The sequence below is a fragment of the Maniola hyperantus genome, unplaced genomic scaffold, assembly GCF_902806685.2.
Source record: "Maniola hyperantus unplaced genomic scaffold, iAphHyp1.2, whole genome shotgun sequence".
In the NCBI taxonomy this organism is placed as follows: Eukaryota; Metazoa; Arthropoda; class Insecta; order Lepidoptera; family Nymphalidae; genus Maniola; species Maniola hyperantus.
The window spans coordinates 21,580-34,446 of record NW_027188986.1 but is presented as its reverse complement, the minus strand read 5'-3'; the positions used below and the strand labels follow the sequence as shown (position 1 = coordinate 34,446).

Sequence of the window (12,867 nt, the reverse complement as noted above, 5' to 3'; positions counted from 1 at the left end):
ATGCAGGAAAATAAGCTTAAAAGGTTGAAAAGGTAATCATCTATCTTCTAAATATATAAAAGGAAAAGGTGACTGACTAACTGACCTATCAACGCACAGCTCAAACTACTGGACGAATCGGGCTGAAATTTGGCATGCAGATAGCTATTATGACGTAGGCATCAGCTAAGAAGGGTTTTCTGGGAAAATTCAACCCCCAAGGGGGTGAAATAGGGGTTTGAAATTTGTGTAGTCCATGCGGACAAAGTCGCGAGCATAAGCTAGTAGAAATATAATATTAATTTAAATCCATACTAATATTATATATGAGAAAGTGTGTCTATTTATCTGTGCTTGCTTATAATGGCCCATCTGTTTAACCAATTTTGACGAAATTTTGCATCTTGTGGAAGGACATAAGCTATTTTTTATCGGAAAATCAAATAGTTCCAAACTTAAATCCATATGGACGAAGTCGTGGGCATCATCTAGTTTTATATATTTATTAGTCCCTTTTTTTGACGGGAAACTGTTTGCTGGTTTGATCCATAGAAAATGTCCGACTTCTTTCTTCACTTGTTATATTTTCTAGTCTGTCTGTTGGTTGCTAGGGCATAGCCTGAGACCCCTTTAAAATATCAACTGTACTGTGTATGTGTCAATTAATGCCTACTTTGCTTTTCAGATTTTCTCGAAGATTTTAAAGCAGATTCGATTGCGATTCTTTGTATCGGATCAAATGGAAGGAGTTGGTACTGCTCCGGCCCAAAGGTAAGAGCAGTACTCCATATGAGACCTCAGACTTGAACATTATTGTAAAAACTGTTTTTTGTATGAGGGCCTATGAATATTATACGAGTATGTATAACAGCTGAGGTTTTGTAAAAAGTTGTTAGGTATAGGATTCTCATCTATTTTGTTTCAATAAATAATTTTATTATAATGGTGCTAATTCGGTTGTTCACAAATAAAAAAATATGTATATTTTTTGGATATGTACTCTAAAAATAGTTACATCCTTTTCTACATGAAACATTGTGAAAAGGATAGCACTACTTTTTATTATTTGGTGCTATATTGGCAATAGAAATACACATTCTGTAAAAATGTCAACTGTCTGCCTATGGTATTTGATTACCTATAAGGATGGGTTTGCACAAGGTGGTTTTAGGTAATAGGTACTTAAAGAAATATATTTTAATTGAAATGTGTGTTTATTAGTCCCTCCCTTTTTTGGCGGGCAACTGTTAAAAGACTGGTCCGATCAATATATGTGGGATGTCTCTCTTCACTTGTAATATCCTGCCTGTCAAGCCCGTCCGTTAGTTGCTCCATTGGAATTCTGAAATATACAATGTATATTAATGTTAATCAAAAGCACCTTTCCAATAATAATAATAATAATAAATTATGAGTGTGAGGATATACTGAAATATTATAAAGCAAGTATAATACATTTACAAAACACACCTATAATGGACCATTATATTGTAAAGTGTTGCACAAGCATATATTAGTTGTGACGCTTTCTCTGGGCTGTAATGTAGCACTCTGTCAATGCCCAAGCTACGAAACGTGCCTTTAAGGTACCCATTTGTCCTCTCCACACAGTTTCTCACTTGGCAATGCCAATTGGTGTACTTTTCGGCAGAACTACTTGGTACAGCTTCCAAATCTGGCGTCATCATCCAAGGCTCTAGTGCATAGCCCGAGTCCCCTGTAAAATATTAATATTAAGCTAGTATAAAAATAAGATCTAGGTGTGTAACTTTTTTTATTTTAATTTAAGAATGATGATACTCTTCCCTATTTTGATCAAATAAATGTTTTTTATTATAATCAGACATTGTGTTATTTTGTATTCCTAATAATATGATATAGACTGGCCTATTAGATATTAACTACTTTTGATAGAGAATTAACATCTTTCTTGCAAAAAGTTGAAAGAATGGACATTTTTTTAAAGAAGATAGTATTATAAGTAATCTCTTTTGGCCGGCTGTTATACCTAGATTTAAATTTAAATAATAATAATGTATTTACGCTGTTGATTACTTTCAAATAAACAAAATAAATAAAAATAAAATAAATAAGTAAGATACCTAAAAGATAGTATTGTCCAATTCTACTATCATAGAGACGTTTCATTTCCTGTTTCACTTTAGAATTGTTAAATATGAATTGGTCATGAACGCGTCCAGGGTATCGGGCATTTATATTAATAATGCGGCAATCAACATCCACAACCTGTAACAACATAATATCTTAATCATTAGCTTATTTGATTGTTTAGGTTTGTGATAAATTAGATCTACATAGATTGTCCTTACCAGTTGAACATTTATTGTAGATCTCCCTTTCCTGTTCTTGTACTGTACCCCTGTTGGGAATGGTGGAGGAAATATGTCGACATGGGTGCAGTCAATAGCCCCGAGAATATCAGGAAAACCATGCTTCACTAGGAACCCTCTAGCCACGTTTTGCCTTGCTGACTCTGTCCCCGGGAATGTTATCCATTTTGGCATTAAGCTGAAAATTAAATGAAGCAGTAAATAGAGTGTAGTATTGAATATCTGTTTTTTTTACACAAGAGGCTAATAATTTTATTATTAAAGTAATCTTGTGGCTCACACTGTGACGATAGCCTGAGTAACTTGGGTCAGGTATTTGCTGACTGTTGTTTGTGCAACAGTCATCACATGGTCTTGGCCTGTACCCCTCTGGTAACTACCATCTCCCAAGAGTCTTATAGTTGTAAGGATCTAGAAAAAAAGAGAATAATGTATTTATTATACCTACCTAAGTAATAATTTGTAGGGAGTCAAGAAAGCGCCCCGGGAAAGAGCCACCGAGCAAGTACCTACCTACCTACCTACCGAACGGGCGCCCCCCCCGTTTTGGTTCATATAACCGCGAGCTTGGTGGGGCCATGGGAGGTGGTGGGTTGTATACATATGTAAGAAGCTAAATGAAGTGTTTGCACTAGGTTGTTTTAGGTAGGTAATAGGTACTTACTTTTATGTACACAGGTAATCCATCCACAGAATTAAGAGGCCTTAATGTTTCATTCAGCTCCTCGCACAAGTACTGCACACAATTTTTATCCATCCGAAACAAGTGTTGGAACTCGGCATCGGGAAGTTCAAACGGATTACTAGCGTCACGAATTGATCGCCGGTGTAATTTCCGTTCCAATTTTTCCATTTCCAATGAATAAACAAAGCCCCAGAAAGCGCGAGACATGTTTTGGATTTTAAAATAAAATTTGGTGAAAATTAAACCCACCTCCGATGTCGAAGATAAAATTATCCCTCTCAAATGTCAAAAAAGGACAGTTTATCTTCTTTTATTTGGCCCCATGCTATAGACGGTGGATAAATAGTCCCCCGAGTCCCCGTGAAATGTCAAACGGGGATAAACTTCTCCTCTCCCCTGTTGCCGTGCTCTGAGGGGTGGAGAAGTTAATGTTATCTCCTGTGCAGTGGATAAAATCGGGGGATATAATTTTTATCTTCGGCCCATGCTAGCCGTGCAGCAGGCCTAGCATGGGCCGGGAAATTTTCTCCCCGAGGAAAGGATAAAAATTTTATCCCCTCCGATAGTTATTTCCACTCTCCGAGCATGGGCACAGGGTTGGATATAATTATCCCCGGTGATAAGGCGGGGAAAGACTAGTCCTCGGCTAATGTCAAAGTGTTATTATTTTTTATCTGTGCTTTTGATTTTGCTCGTTTTCGTTACTCGTAACTCGTCTGTGGCTACTTTTTATTTTAAAAGAGCTAGAAGCCGGAGCCGTAAAATAGTTTTAAAAAAATTCACAGAAGATTATGCACGTAAGTATTGTTATTGTTTGTGTTTACCTAACCTAACTCCACTTTTAAATTATCCAAATTAAAAAATAATCGTATAGTTGAAATTCCTAGCTATCACAGTAAGTATCACAAAGACAATTTGTGTTAGTCAGTACACAAAATTGAAGTGATAATATATTGATATTGTTAGCGACAAAGAAATGCATAAATTGTTGTTTTATTTGCAGACATTGAAATATGTACTTGAAGAAGGGCACTGACTGACACATACTAAGTATGATGAGGCAGCTCGGGATGTAGGACCACCGGGAAATGTCTCAATAGTGCCGTCGGTCACATATATGAGCACATAAGTGTTCAATATTAATTATCACTGTTGGGCATGAATGCTCAACAGGAATTGGACCTGAAGACTCCATAATAGGCCAGCCAGAGAGATGCGTGTATTAATTTAGTTCTATTAAATGTGTGTCTTGTATAACAAAATAACTTTAGGTACCTATTGGAATAGGTAAGTTAGGTACACATCTTATCAACATAAAATATTTTCATTATTGTTTGAGATGATGATAAAACTAACAGTTCTGCACACTGCACTGAGAAGAGTTCAATATCACTTAAAATTGGTTAAGCTAGTATGGTTTGAGCTATTAAACTAACCTAATTTCTTTATAAGCATGTCAAGCCAATGTTTTTTATCTATGCCAATATATTTTAAGCCAATGTACTTTATAAAACCAATAGCCCCGAGTTGTTTGCCTATAAATGCCAATAAATGAATAAAAAGTAAGTAGAGGATGTGTACATTTTTGTAATTTGTAAGTAGTTATGAATATAGGAAGTCATTCTATGGCAGTGTGGTTTGATTGAAATTAAACTTGTAACATCCTTTTCTTAAGGATAATAGCACTACTTTTAGATCTGTTAAGTTAACATCAGAGATCTGTGTACATCCAAATAAGCATTGTTTTAATTGGTATTCCTAATATTATGCCTAAAAGTTTGTGTTTGTTACTCAATCACACAGAAAGAGTACTTAAAGCAAAATTTGTAGGGTTCATTTTGAAACTGTTATTTTTTATTATAGCAGCAATAGAAATACAAAATTTCAACTTTAACCTGTTACGTTTCAGGAGAGACAGACAGACGGAGAGCTGAGACTATAATAGGGTCCCATTGGTACCCTACAGAACCCTAGTAGTAGTAGTAGATATAAGGACGGGTTTGCACAAGGTGGTTTTAGGTAATAGGTACTCAAAGAAATGTATTTTAATGCAAATATGTATTTATTATTACATCCCTTTTTCCCTTTTATTGTCGGGCAACAGTTAGCAGTCTGGTTTGATCCATAGATATGTGAGATTTCTTTATTTGTTACATTTTCTAGTCTGTCCTTTGGTTGTTCCATTGGAATTCTGAAATATACAATTTATATATTAATGATTTTCAATAATAATAAATTAAGAGTAAGAGGATATAATGAAATGGTCTATAAAGTATAATATATTTACTCTTACAAAACACTTATGATGAACCATTATAATTTATAAAGTGTTATTGAGTTTGTGTATCAATATTTAACTATGATATAGGTGTGTAACTTGTTTCAGTTAATATGTTAGGTATTTTAATTTAAGAATTGTTTTGTTAAATTAGACTCCTGCCTATTTTGTTCAAATAAATGATTTTATTATAATGAGACATAGTGTTATTTTATATTTCCAATAATCCATACTCATATTATAAATGCGAAAGTGTGTCTGCCTGTCTGTCTGCTAGCTTTTCACAGCCCAACAGTCTAACCGATTTAGATGAAATTTAGTACCTACAGAGTTAACTTACATCCTGAGGATGGACACAGGCTACTTTTTATTCTGGAAAATCAAATAGTTCTCACAGGACTTTCAAAACCTAAATCCAGAAGACGCGGGCAATAGTTATCCCATGACCTTGACTTGGTTACTTTTTATTCTGGAAAATCAAATAGTTCTCACAGGACTTTCAAAACCTAAATCCAGAAGTCGCGGGCAATAGTTATCCCATGACCTTGACTTGGTTACTTTTTATTCTGGAAAATCAAATAGTTCTCACAGGACTTTCAAAACCTAAATCCAGAAGTCGCGGGCAATAGTTATCCCATGACCTTGACTGGTAACTACCATCTGCCAAGAGTCTTATAGATGTGAGGACGTAGGATAAATAGGGAATAGCCGCATGTAGGACCTATTTGTAGGTAGGTACCTACTACCTACCTAAGTAGGTAACCTAAATTAGGTACCTATTCGTTTGCACAAGATGGTTTTAGGTAATAGGTAAGTACTTACTTACTTTTATGAATCCATCCTCCGAATTAATCGGCTTTAGTGCTTCATTAAACTGCTCGCATAAGTACAGCACATAATATTTGTCCATCCGAAACAAGTGTCGGAACTCAGCGTCGGGAAATTCAAAAGGATTACTTCCATCACTAATTACGTGCTCATCTAAATTCTCTATTTCAAACTAATAAAGAAAGCTCGAGACATGTTTTTTGATCTTTTAATAATTGAGTTAAAGTTCTTATACCCACCTCAAATCTCGATGATAAAATTATCCCTCTCTAATGTCAAAAAAGGACAGTTTATCTTCTTTTATTTGGCCCCATGCTATAGACGGTGGATAAATAGTCCCCGGAGTCCCCGTGAAATGTCAAACGGGGATAAACTTCTCCTCTCCCCTGTTGCCGTGCTCTGAGGGGTGGAGAAGTTAATGTTATCTCCTGTCTAGTGGATAAAATCGGGGGATATAATTTTTATCTTCGGCCCATGCTAGCCGTGCAGGAGGGGTTTAGTTTTCCAAAATCCTTTCTAAGCGGATGCCTACGTCATCTGTCTTCTATAATATATACTTACATTTATATACTCGATATCTTGATTCAAATTTTAAAACTGACAGACTTTCATACAAATTTTTAACCCCTTAATTTTCTACTTAAGGGCAAAATTTTTCAAAAACCATGATACACGTTTTCTATGTTTATAACAATTTGTATAAATACAAAATTTCTTGATTCTTACTTCAAAACTAACTGACTTGCATACAAACTTCAAACCCCTATTTCACCCCTTTAGGGGTTGAATTTTCAAAAATCCTTTCTTAGCGGATGCCTACGTCATAATAGCTATCTGCATGCCAAATTTCAGCCCGATCCGTCCAGTAGTTTGAGCTGTGCGTTGATAGATCAGTCAGTCAGTCAGTCAGTCAGTCAGTCAGTCAGTCAGTCAGTCACCTTTTCCTTTTATATATATAGATATCTTGATTCAAATTTTAAAACTGACAGACTTTCATACAAATTTCAAACCCCTTAATTTTCTACTTAGGGGCTAAATTTTTCAAAAACCATGATACACGTTTTCTATGTTTATAACAATTTGTGTAAATACAAAATTTCACGATTCTTACTTCAAAACTAACTGACTTGCATACAAACTTCAAACCCCTTTTTCACCCCCTTAGGGGTTGAATTTTCAAAAATACTTTCTTAGCGGATGTCTACGTCATAATAGCTATCTGCATGCCAAATTTCAGCCCGATCCGTCCAGTAGTTTGAGCTGTGCGTTGATAGATCAGTCAGTCAGTCAGTCAGTCACCTTTTCCTTTTATATATATAGATTATTTGCGGATGACATCTCTTTATTATTTCCTTTATCAAAAAATTATAATTTTAATGAAAAAATTAGGTACTAGACTATTAAATGACATTACTGACTGGATGAATGACCATAAATTAGAAATAAATTATAATAAAACAAAAATAATCCAATTTCGACCGTACCAAAAGGAATCATTAAATATTAAATATACTTTGTATGTACCTACTGACAGACTAACATTTTTAGGCATTGAAATTGACAGCAATTTAAATTGGAAGAGCCATATCGAAAAAACAAAAGCAAAGCTAGCTAAATTTATATATGGACTCAGAGAACTAAAAAGAACTACCAACTTAAAAACTGCACTAGCCGCGTATTACGCTTATGGCTACGCATTTTTGAGATACGGTGTTATTCTCTGGGGAAACAGCACAAATGCCCATGATCTGTTTATACTACAAAAAAAGTGCATACGCATACTAGTCAATATAAAAACTACAGACTCATGTCTACCTCATTTCAAAAAATTAAAAATTCTTACCCTACCTTCCATATATATCCTCGAAATATGCAAATTTGTAAAAAGAAATATACACTTATACACAAAAAAAAGTAATCAAATCCCGTCGATTTCCCGAAAGACATGCAAATAAATTAAACCTTCCGCAATCAAAATTAGTACTGCATACCTCGAGTCCCTACGTAATGTCTATAAAGATAAATAATAATTTACCAGACAAAATTCGTAACACAAACAATGAAAATAAATTCAACAGAATATTAAAAAACTTTTTATTAGAAAAGGGCTACTATGCCGTAAATGATTTCCTAAACGACGAACAAAAAATAAATAATAATATCGGTCTCCCTAACTAAGGTCTAAGGACCAAATTGCGACACCCAAACTGGGTATCCATAATACTTTGTACATACTTAATATGATGTAGTTTATGGAAATGCAATAAATGAAAATTGAAATTGAGTGTACGGCTGTAGAGTAGTGTAGTGTATTCAGCGTTGCCACGTCTACGTCTTTTTACGTAGATCTACTAACTTTTGGCCTTTCTGCAAACCTACGAACTTCAGTCCCAGAATCTACGTATTTTTTTATCAAATTGTACAAAGTAATCGAATACTTAGCCTTTTGAGGCTGAATGGGCATAATTTGAATTTCCTTTTCATTCATGAAAAAGGTTATTAAATAAAGTTCCCTTTTTATACAGTTACAACAATATACATGTGACTGTGTAAAATGGAACGTTCGCTTTGCAGAAATTGTCACTAGTGTTACTGTCAGAAATAAGTGCGACAAGATGGCGACAAGACTCTTTTGGCGCTTGGCGAAAATAAAGCCGCCATCTTTTGAAATATCACGGCGTGACCTTAAATGCAGTGTTGCTAAGTAAAAAATTTTTAAATTCACTGTTTTTGTTAAATATTAGAGCCATTCCATTTAAATAACATCATGATATATCCTAACCCTCTAACAAATAAACCTGGAATAGCGGTGGAATAGTTATACTCTGTTTTGTCTTTTGCCTTCAAATGTCAAATTACTGATGACAGAAGAAAGACAAAACAGAGTATAACTATTCCACCGCTATTCCAGGTTTATTTGTTAGAGGGTAATAATATATTGTACAGCATAAATGTGTCTGCATCTTATAGCTATATTTAGCACCAGGTAACTAAATATAGCTAGTCCATGGCCTATAAATGGTTTTTATTATTCTTTCTCTATTTGGAAACAGGGACGGCTTTCTCAATTTCTTATTCAGTTAAAATTAAATAAAACTTACTCGACTTTCGACATTGACGACGACACTAACGACAACAATTTGTCCGGTTAATCGAGTTTCCACTGTAAACAAAATGGCGGATACTAAGAAATAAGTTAAATATTCACCCACCATTCCTTCGTCTCTCACTTTGACCCATATGTCAAAAAGGTTTGCTGTGAATTCGTCAACTTGTAAGGCATTCTCGAGAGTGCGTGTCAAAAATTCGTCATCATGTGCAACCTAGAAATTAAAGAAAGGGGTTATTCGCACCGGCGGTTCCTCTGGTGCTGCAAATGTTCATGCGCGGCAGTAATGACTTAACATCACTATTAAAAAAAAAAAAAAGAACCGAATGACAAGTGTTTCCACTAGATTTCAACATAAGGTATTCATTGACACTGGGTTTATAAAAACGTAAATCCATACGGATGAAGTCACAGGCATCAGCTAGTTTACATAATAATAATGATAAATAATAATAATAATAATATAAAAGGAAAAGCTGACTGACTGACTGATCTATCAATGCACAGCTCAAACTACCAGACAGATCGGGCAGAAATTTTGCAAGCATGCTAAATTAGCATCTGCTAAGAAAGGATTTTAGAAATCAACCCCTAAAGAGGTAAAATAGGGGTTTGAAATTTATGTAGTATAAGTCCCACAAATTGCCATTGCACCTTGTCTCATTCATCGAAATGACGTCATTTTGACGTCAGCCGAAATAAAAATATACCATCAGCTTGAAACTTCAGTCTAGTGCTGACGTCACTAAAATGGCGGCCACGCGCATTAGAAATTTGCGGGACTTATGCACGTGGACGAAGTCGCGAGCATGAACTAGTTATCTATATTTTACCTTGTGCATAAGTTCATTCAATACAGGCTGTAATTCCACTGATTTGGTGAACTCGGTGTGTGGGAACGGAGACGGAATCAAAACAAACGGTGCAATCTGAAACAATGTTTACTTTTACACTTTAGATACATTTTAGCTTCAATATACCTACTAACCTAAATATATAAAAGGAAAAGGTGACTGACTAACTGACTGACTGACTGAATTATTATTATTTATTTATTTATTATTTAATTACAACAGCCATAAAGCCCAATTACACTAATTAAACTATGAGTACTAACTAACATAAATATACTTACAAAAAATTGTTAGAATTACAATTAATAATAAAGTCATGTCAAAAAGCAAAATTATAAATTTTCACAAAAGTGCAAGATCTGCCCCATGAGGTCAGCCCATTTGTCAGCAAATATGTCACAGCGAGGGGACTCCTTCAGCAGCGCGTTGAGCGCAGCCAAAGTGCGACCTGGATAGCGCTACCGTACGACCAAACGGACTTAAGAAAAGGCGGAGGTAGCTGTAATTAGGGGGTGCATAAACACAGCAGAGCTTGACTGACTGATCTATCAATCCACAGTTTAAACTACTGGACGGATCGGGCTGAAATTTGGTATGCAGATAGCTATTATGAAGTAGGCATCCGCTAAGAAAGGATTTTAGAAAATTCAACCCCAATGAGGGTGAAATAGGGGCTTGAAATTTGTGTAGGCCACGCAGACGAAGTCGCGAGCATAAGCTAGTAGGTAATAGGATACTTTTGACTGATCCTTATCAATTTGTGATATGGAACTTATTTTAAAACTCAACTGTGATGACAAAAGTGATGAACATCGATCTTTAGAAGGAGATAGCAGATTTGTAGAGCACTGTCTGTCTTGTTAAGACTGACAAAGCGTCATATGGATATGAGTGACAGACACAACACTCTACAAAGATGAAAATATGTCATTCTAAAGGCTGATGTTCATCACTTTAGGCAGCGTACTGTAGAATATATTTTCTTAACTCACTTCTAGTGGCAGGATATGACCATTTGTGAACATCTAGAAACTTTCATCATAAAATGTAAATAAACTTCAATGACTATAAAATCAGTCAAGTGCGAGTCGGACTCGCACACAAAGGGTTCCATATCATCGTACAGGAAATAACAGTTTTTAATTTTCATGATGGTTATTTTGAAATTCTTATTAAGTAATACTTAGCTGATGCACGCGAATTCATTCGCGTGGCATTAGGTTTTTTTAAAGTCCCGTGTGAACTCTTTTATTTTCCGGGATATACAGTAGCCTATGTCACTCTCCAGGTCTTTATCTATACCCATGCAAAAAACCATGTCTATCTGTTGCACCGTTGCAACGTGATTGAAGGACAAACCAATAAACCAGCACACTTTCACATTTATAATAAGGGTACTGATTTGTTGTTATAGCGGCAATAGAAATACTCATTCGATGAAAATTTCAGCTCCCTACCGATTATGGTTCACGAGATACAGCCCAGCCCGCTGACAAACAGACGGACGGACGGACGGACGGCGGAGACATAGTAATAGTACGGGTACGGAACCCCATAAACTGATTTGATTAAGTACAACTAACCTGAATGGAATCTTTCGTGAAGTTTTTCTTATCCCTCATACCAACGCCGTGCATCAAAGCCCAGTCCTTGGCTTTCTCTATGACTGTAACAAGTAACTTGTGCTCCATGGGCAAAGGTATGCTGGATGCGAGACGAGCTTGAGTCATTTTTCTAACTTTATGTCCAACTCCAAGCACGCGCCGACAAAAGTATTTTCGAGGGAAACGAAACGAAAATACCTTGCCACTTTTTGTTTATATAGCTGATTTGTTAATTTTGCTATTGCTTTTTACTGACAAATTGAGAAATTTTTAGAAATCGGCAATTTTATTCGCGTTTTGAAATCAATTTTAGCACCTGAAACTGAAATTTTTAATGAATATCTATGATTTGACACTGACAGACAATGCAGACAATGACAATACACTCAGTGTTGCCAACTCGGATTTTGAAAAAGGCGTAGACCACATTAGAAAAAGACGTAGATTTAGTAAAAATTTCGGATGAAAAGTTCGTAGATCTACGTACTTTTTTTCTGGGTAAAATGAAGAGAGTAAGGTAGTGTTTTGTTATACAATTTATTCATTTTCATCAATTTCAGCCTCACGCAAATGAAACTCATAATATCAATAATGATAAATAAATGAATAGTCTTCTTCCCAGCTATCACCAACCATTCGTATCGTGTCTCTTCAATTCCACACGACATTGGCGAAGTAAATTGCGCCCGTTTGGTGCAGCCGCGCGCCATTAAAAAAAAAAAAATGAAACTCATACATATTTGTTAAAAAATTCTTGCAAAGGTCGCTGTTTTTTTATATTTAATTTTTGTAAAAAGTAGGCCAGTTAGTGTTTCATTGAAAAGTCTGTTTCTTAAGTTTGTTTTCATTAAGTTGTTAGTCCGTTTGAATTTGAACTTTGAATCGAAATGCATAGTATCTCTATGATAGTACGACATAGTGCATACAAGGCTCTTTTGGCACTTGAATGACATTGACAGGGGGGTGTAGTTGTAAAACAAAGGCTGCCAGCAAATAAAATCTCCTCAATTTTACGGAATATATTGAAAATGTCAATGTCGAAAGTCGAGTAAGTTTTATTTAATTTTAACTGAATAAGAAATTGAGAAAGCCGTCCCTGTTTCCAAATAGAGAAAGAATAATAAAAACCATTTATAGGCCATGGACTAGCTATATTTAGTTACCTGGTGCTAAATATAG

The 12,867-nt window shown here is 35.3% G+C and overlaps 1 protein-coding gene and 1 long non-coding RNA gene across 3 annotated transcripts; one reads left to right on the top strand and one right to left on the bottom strand.

The window, feature by feature from the left end:
• Positions 1-5: 5 nt before the first annotated feature.
• Positions 6-2,996, top strand: LOC138404627 (uncharacterized). Its single transcript, XR_011238503.1, has 3 exons — positions 6-32; positions 665-750; positions 2,797-2,996. It is a non-coding gene; the product is annotated as an uncharacterized lncRNA (long non-coding RNA).
• On the bottom strand, positions 1,128-11,992 carry LOC117996001 (putative nuclease HARBI1). 2 transcript variants are annotated; one of them, XM_069509199.1, is made up of 8 exons: positions 11,668-11,992; positions 10,064-10,159; positions 9,334-9,444; positions 2,611-2,741; positions 2,310-2,508; positions 2,082-2,226; positions 1,450-1,696; positions 1,137-1,321 (listed from the first exon to the last, which is right to left on the bottom strand). In XM_069509199.1, the coding sequence occupies exons 1-8, from the start codon at positions 11,812-11,814 to the stop codon at positions 1,177-1,179; spliced, it is 1,221 nt and encodes a 406-aa protein (XP_069365300.1). In that variant the 5' UTR covers positions 11,815-11,992; the 3' UTR covers positions 1,137-1,176. The 2 variants fall into 2 exon arrangements, with proteins under 2 accessions (XP_034839904.1, XP_069365300.1); XM_034984013.2 differs by lacking the exons at positions 9,334-9,444; positions 10,064-10,159; positions 11,668-11,992 and adding an exon at positions 2,995-3,222 and having other exon boundaries at positions 1,128-1,321.
• Between the last annotated feature and the right edge of the window lie 875 nt (positions 11,993-12,867).

What these genes read in the sequence shown, in the direction of transcription:
- LOC117996001 (XM_069509199.1), bottom strand. Translation starts at nt 11,814, where the DNA reads ATGACTCAAGCTCGTCTCGCATCCAGCATACCTTTGCCCATGGAGCAC. An exon ending in ACTCAGGCTATCGTCACAGT is followed by an intron (nt 2,509 to 2,610) that starts GTGAGCCACAAG and finishes TTTAATTTTCAG; the next exon opens with CTTAATGCCAAAATGGATAA. An exon ending in TGGACAATACTATCTTTTAG is followed by an intron (nt 1,697 to 2,081) that starts GTATCTTACTTA and finishes AATATTTTACAG; the next exon opens with GGGACTCGGGCTATGCACTA.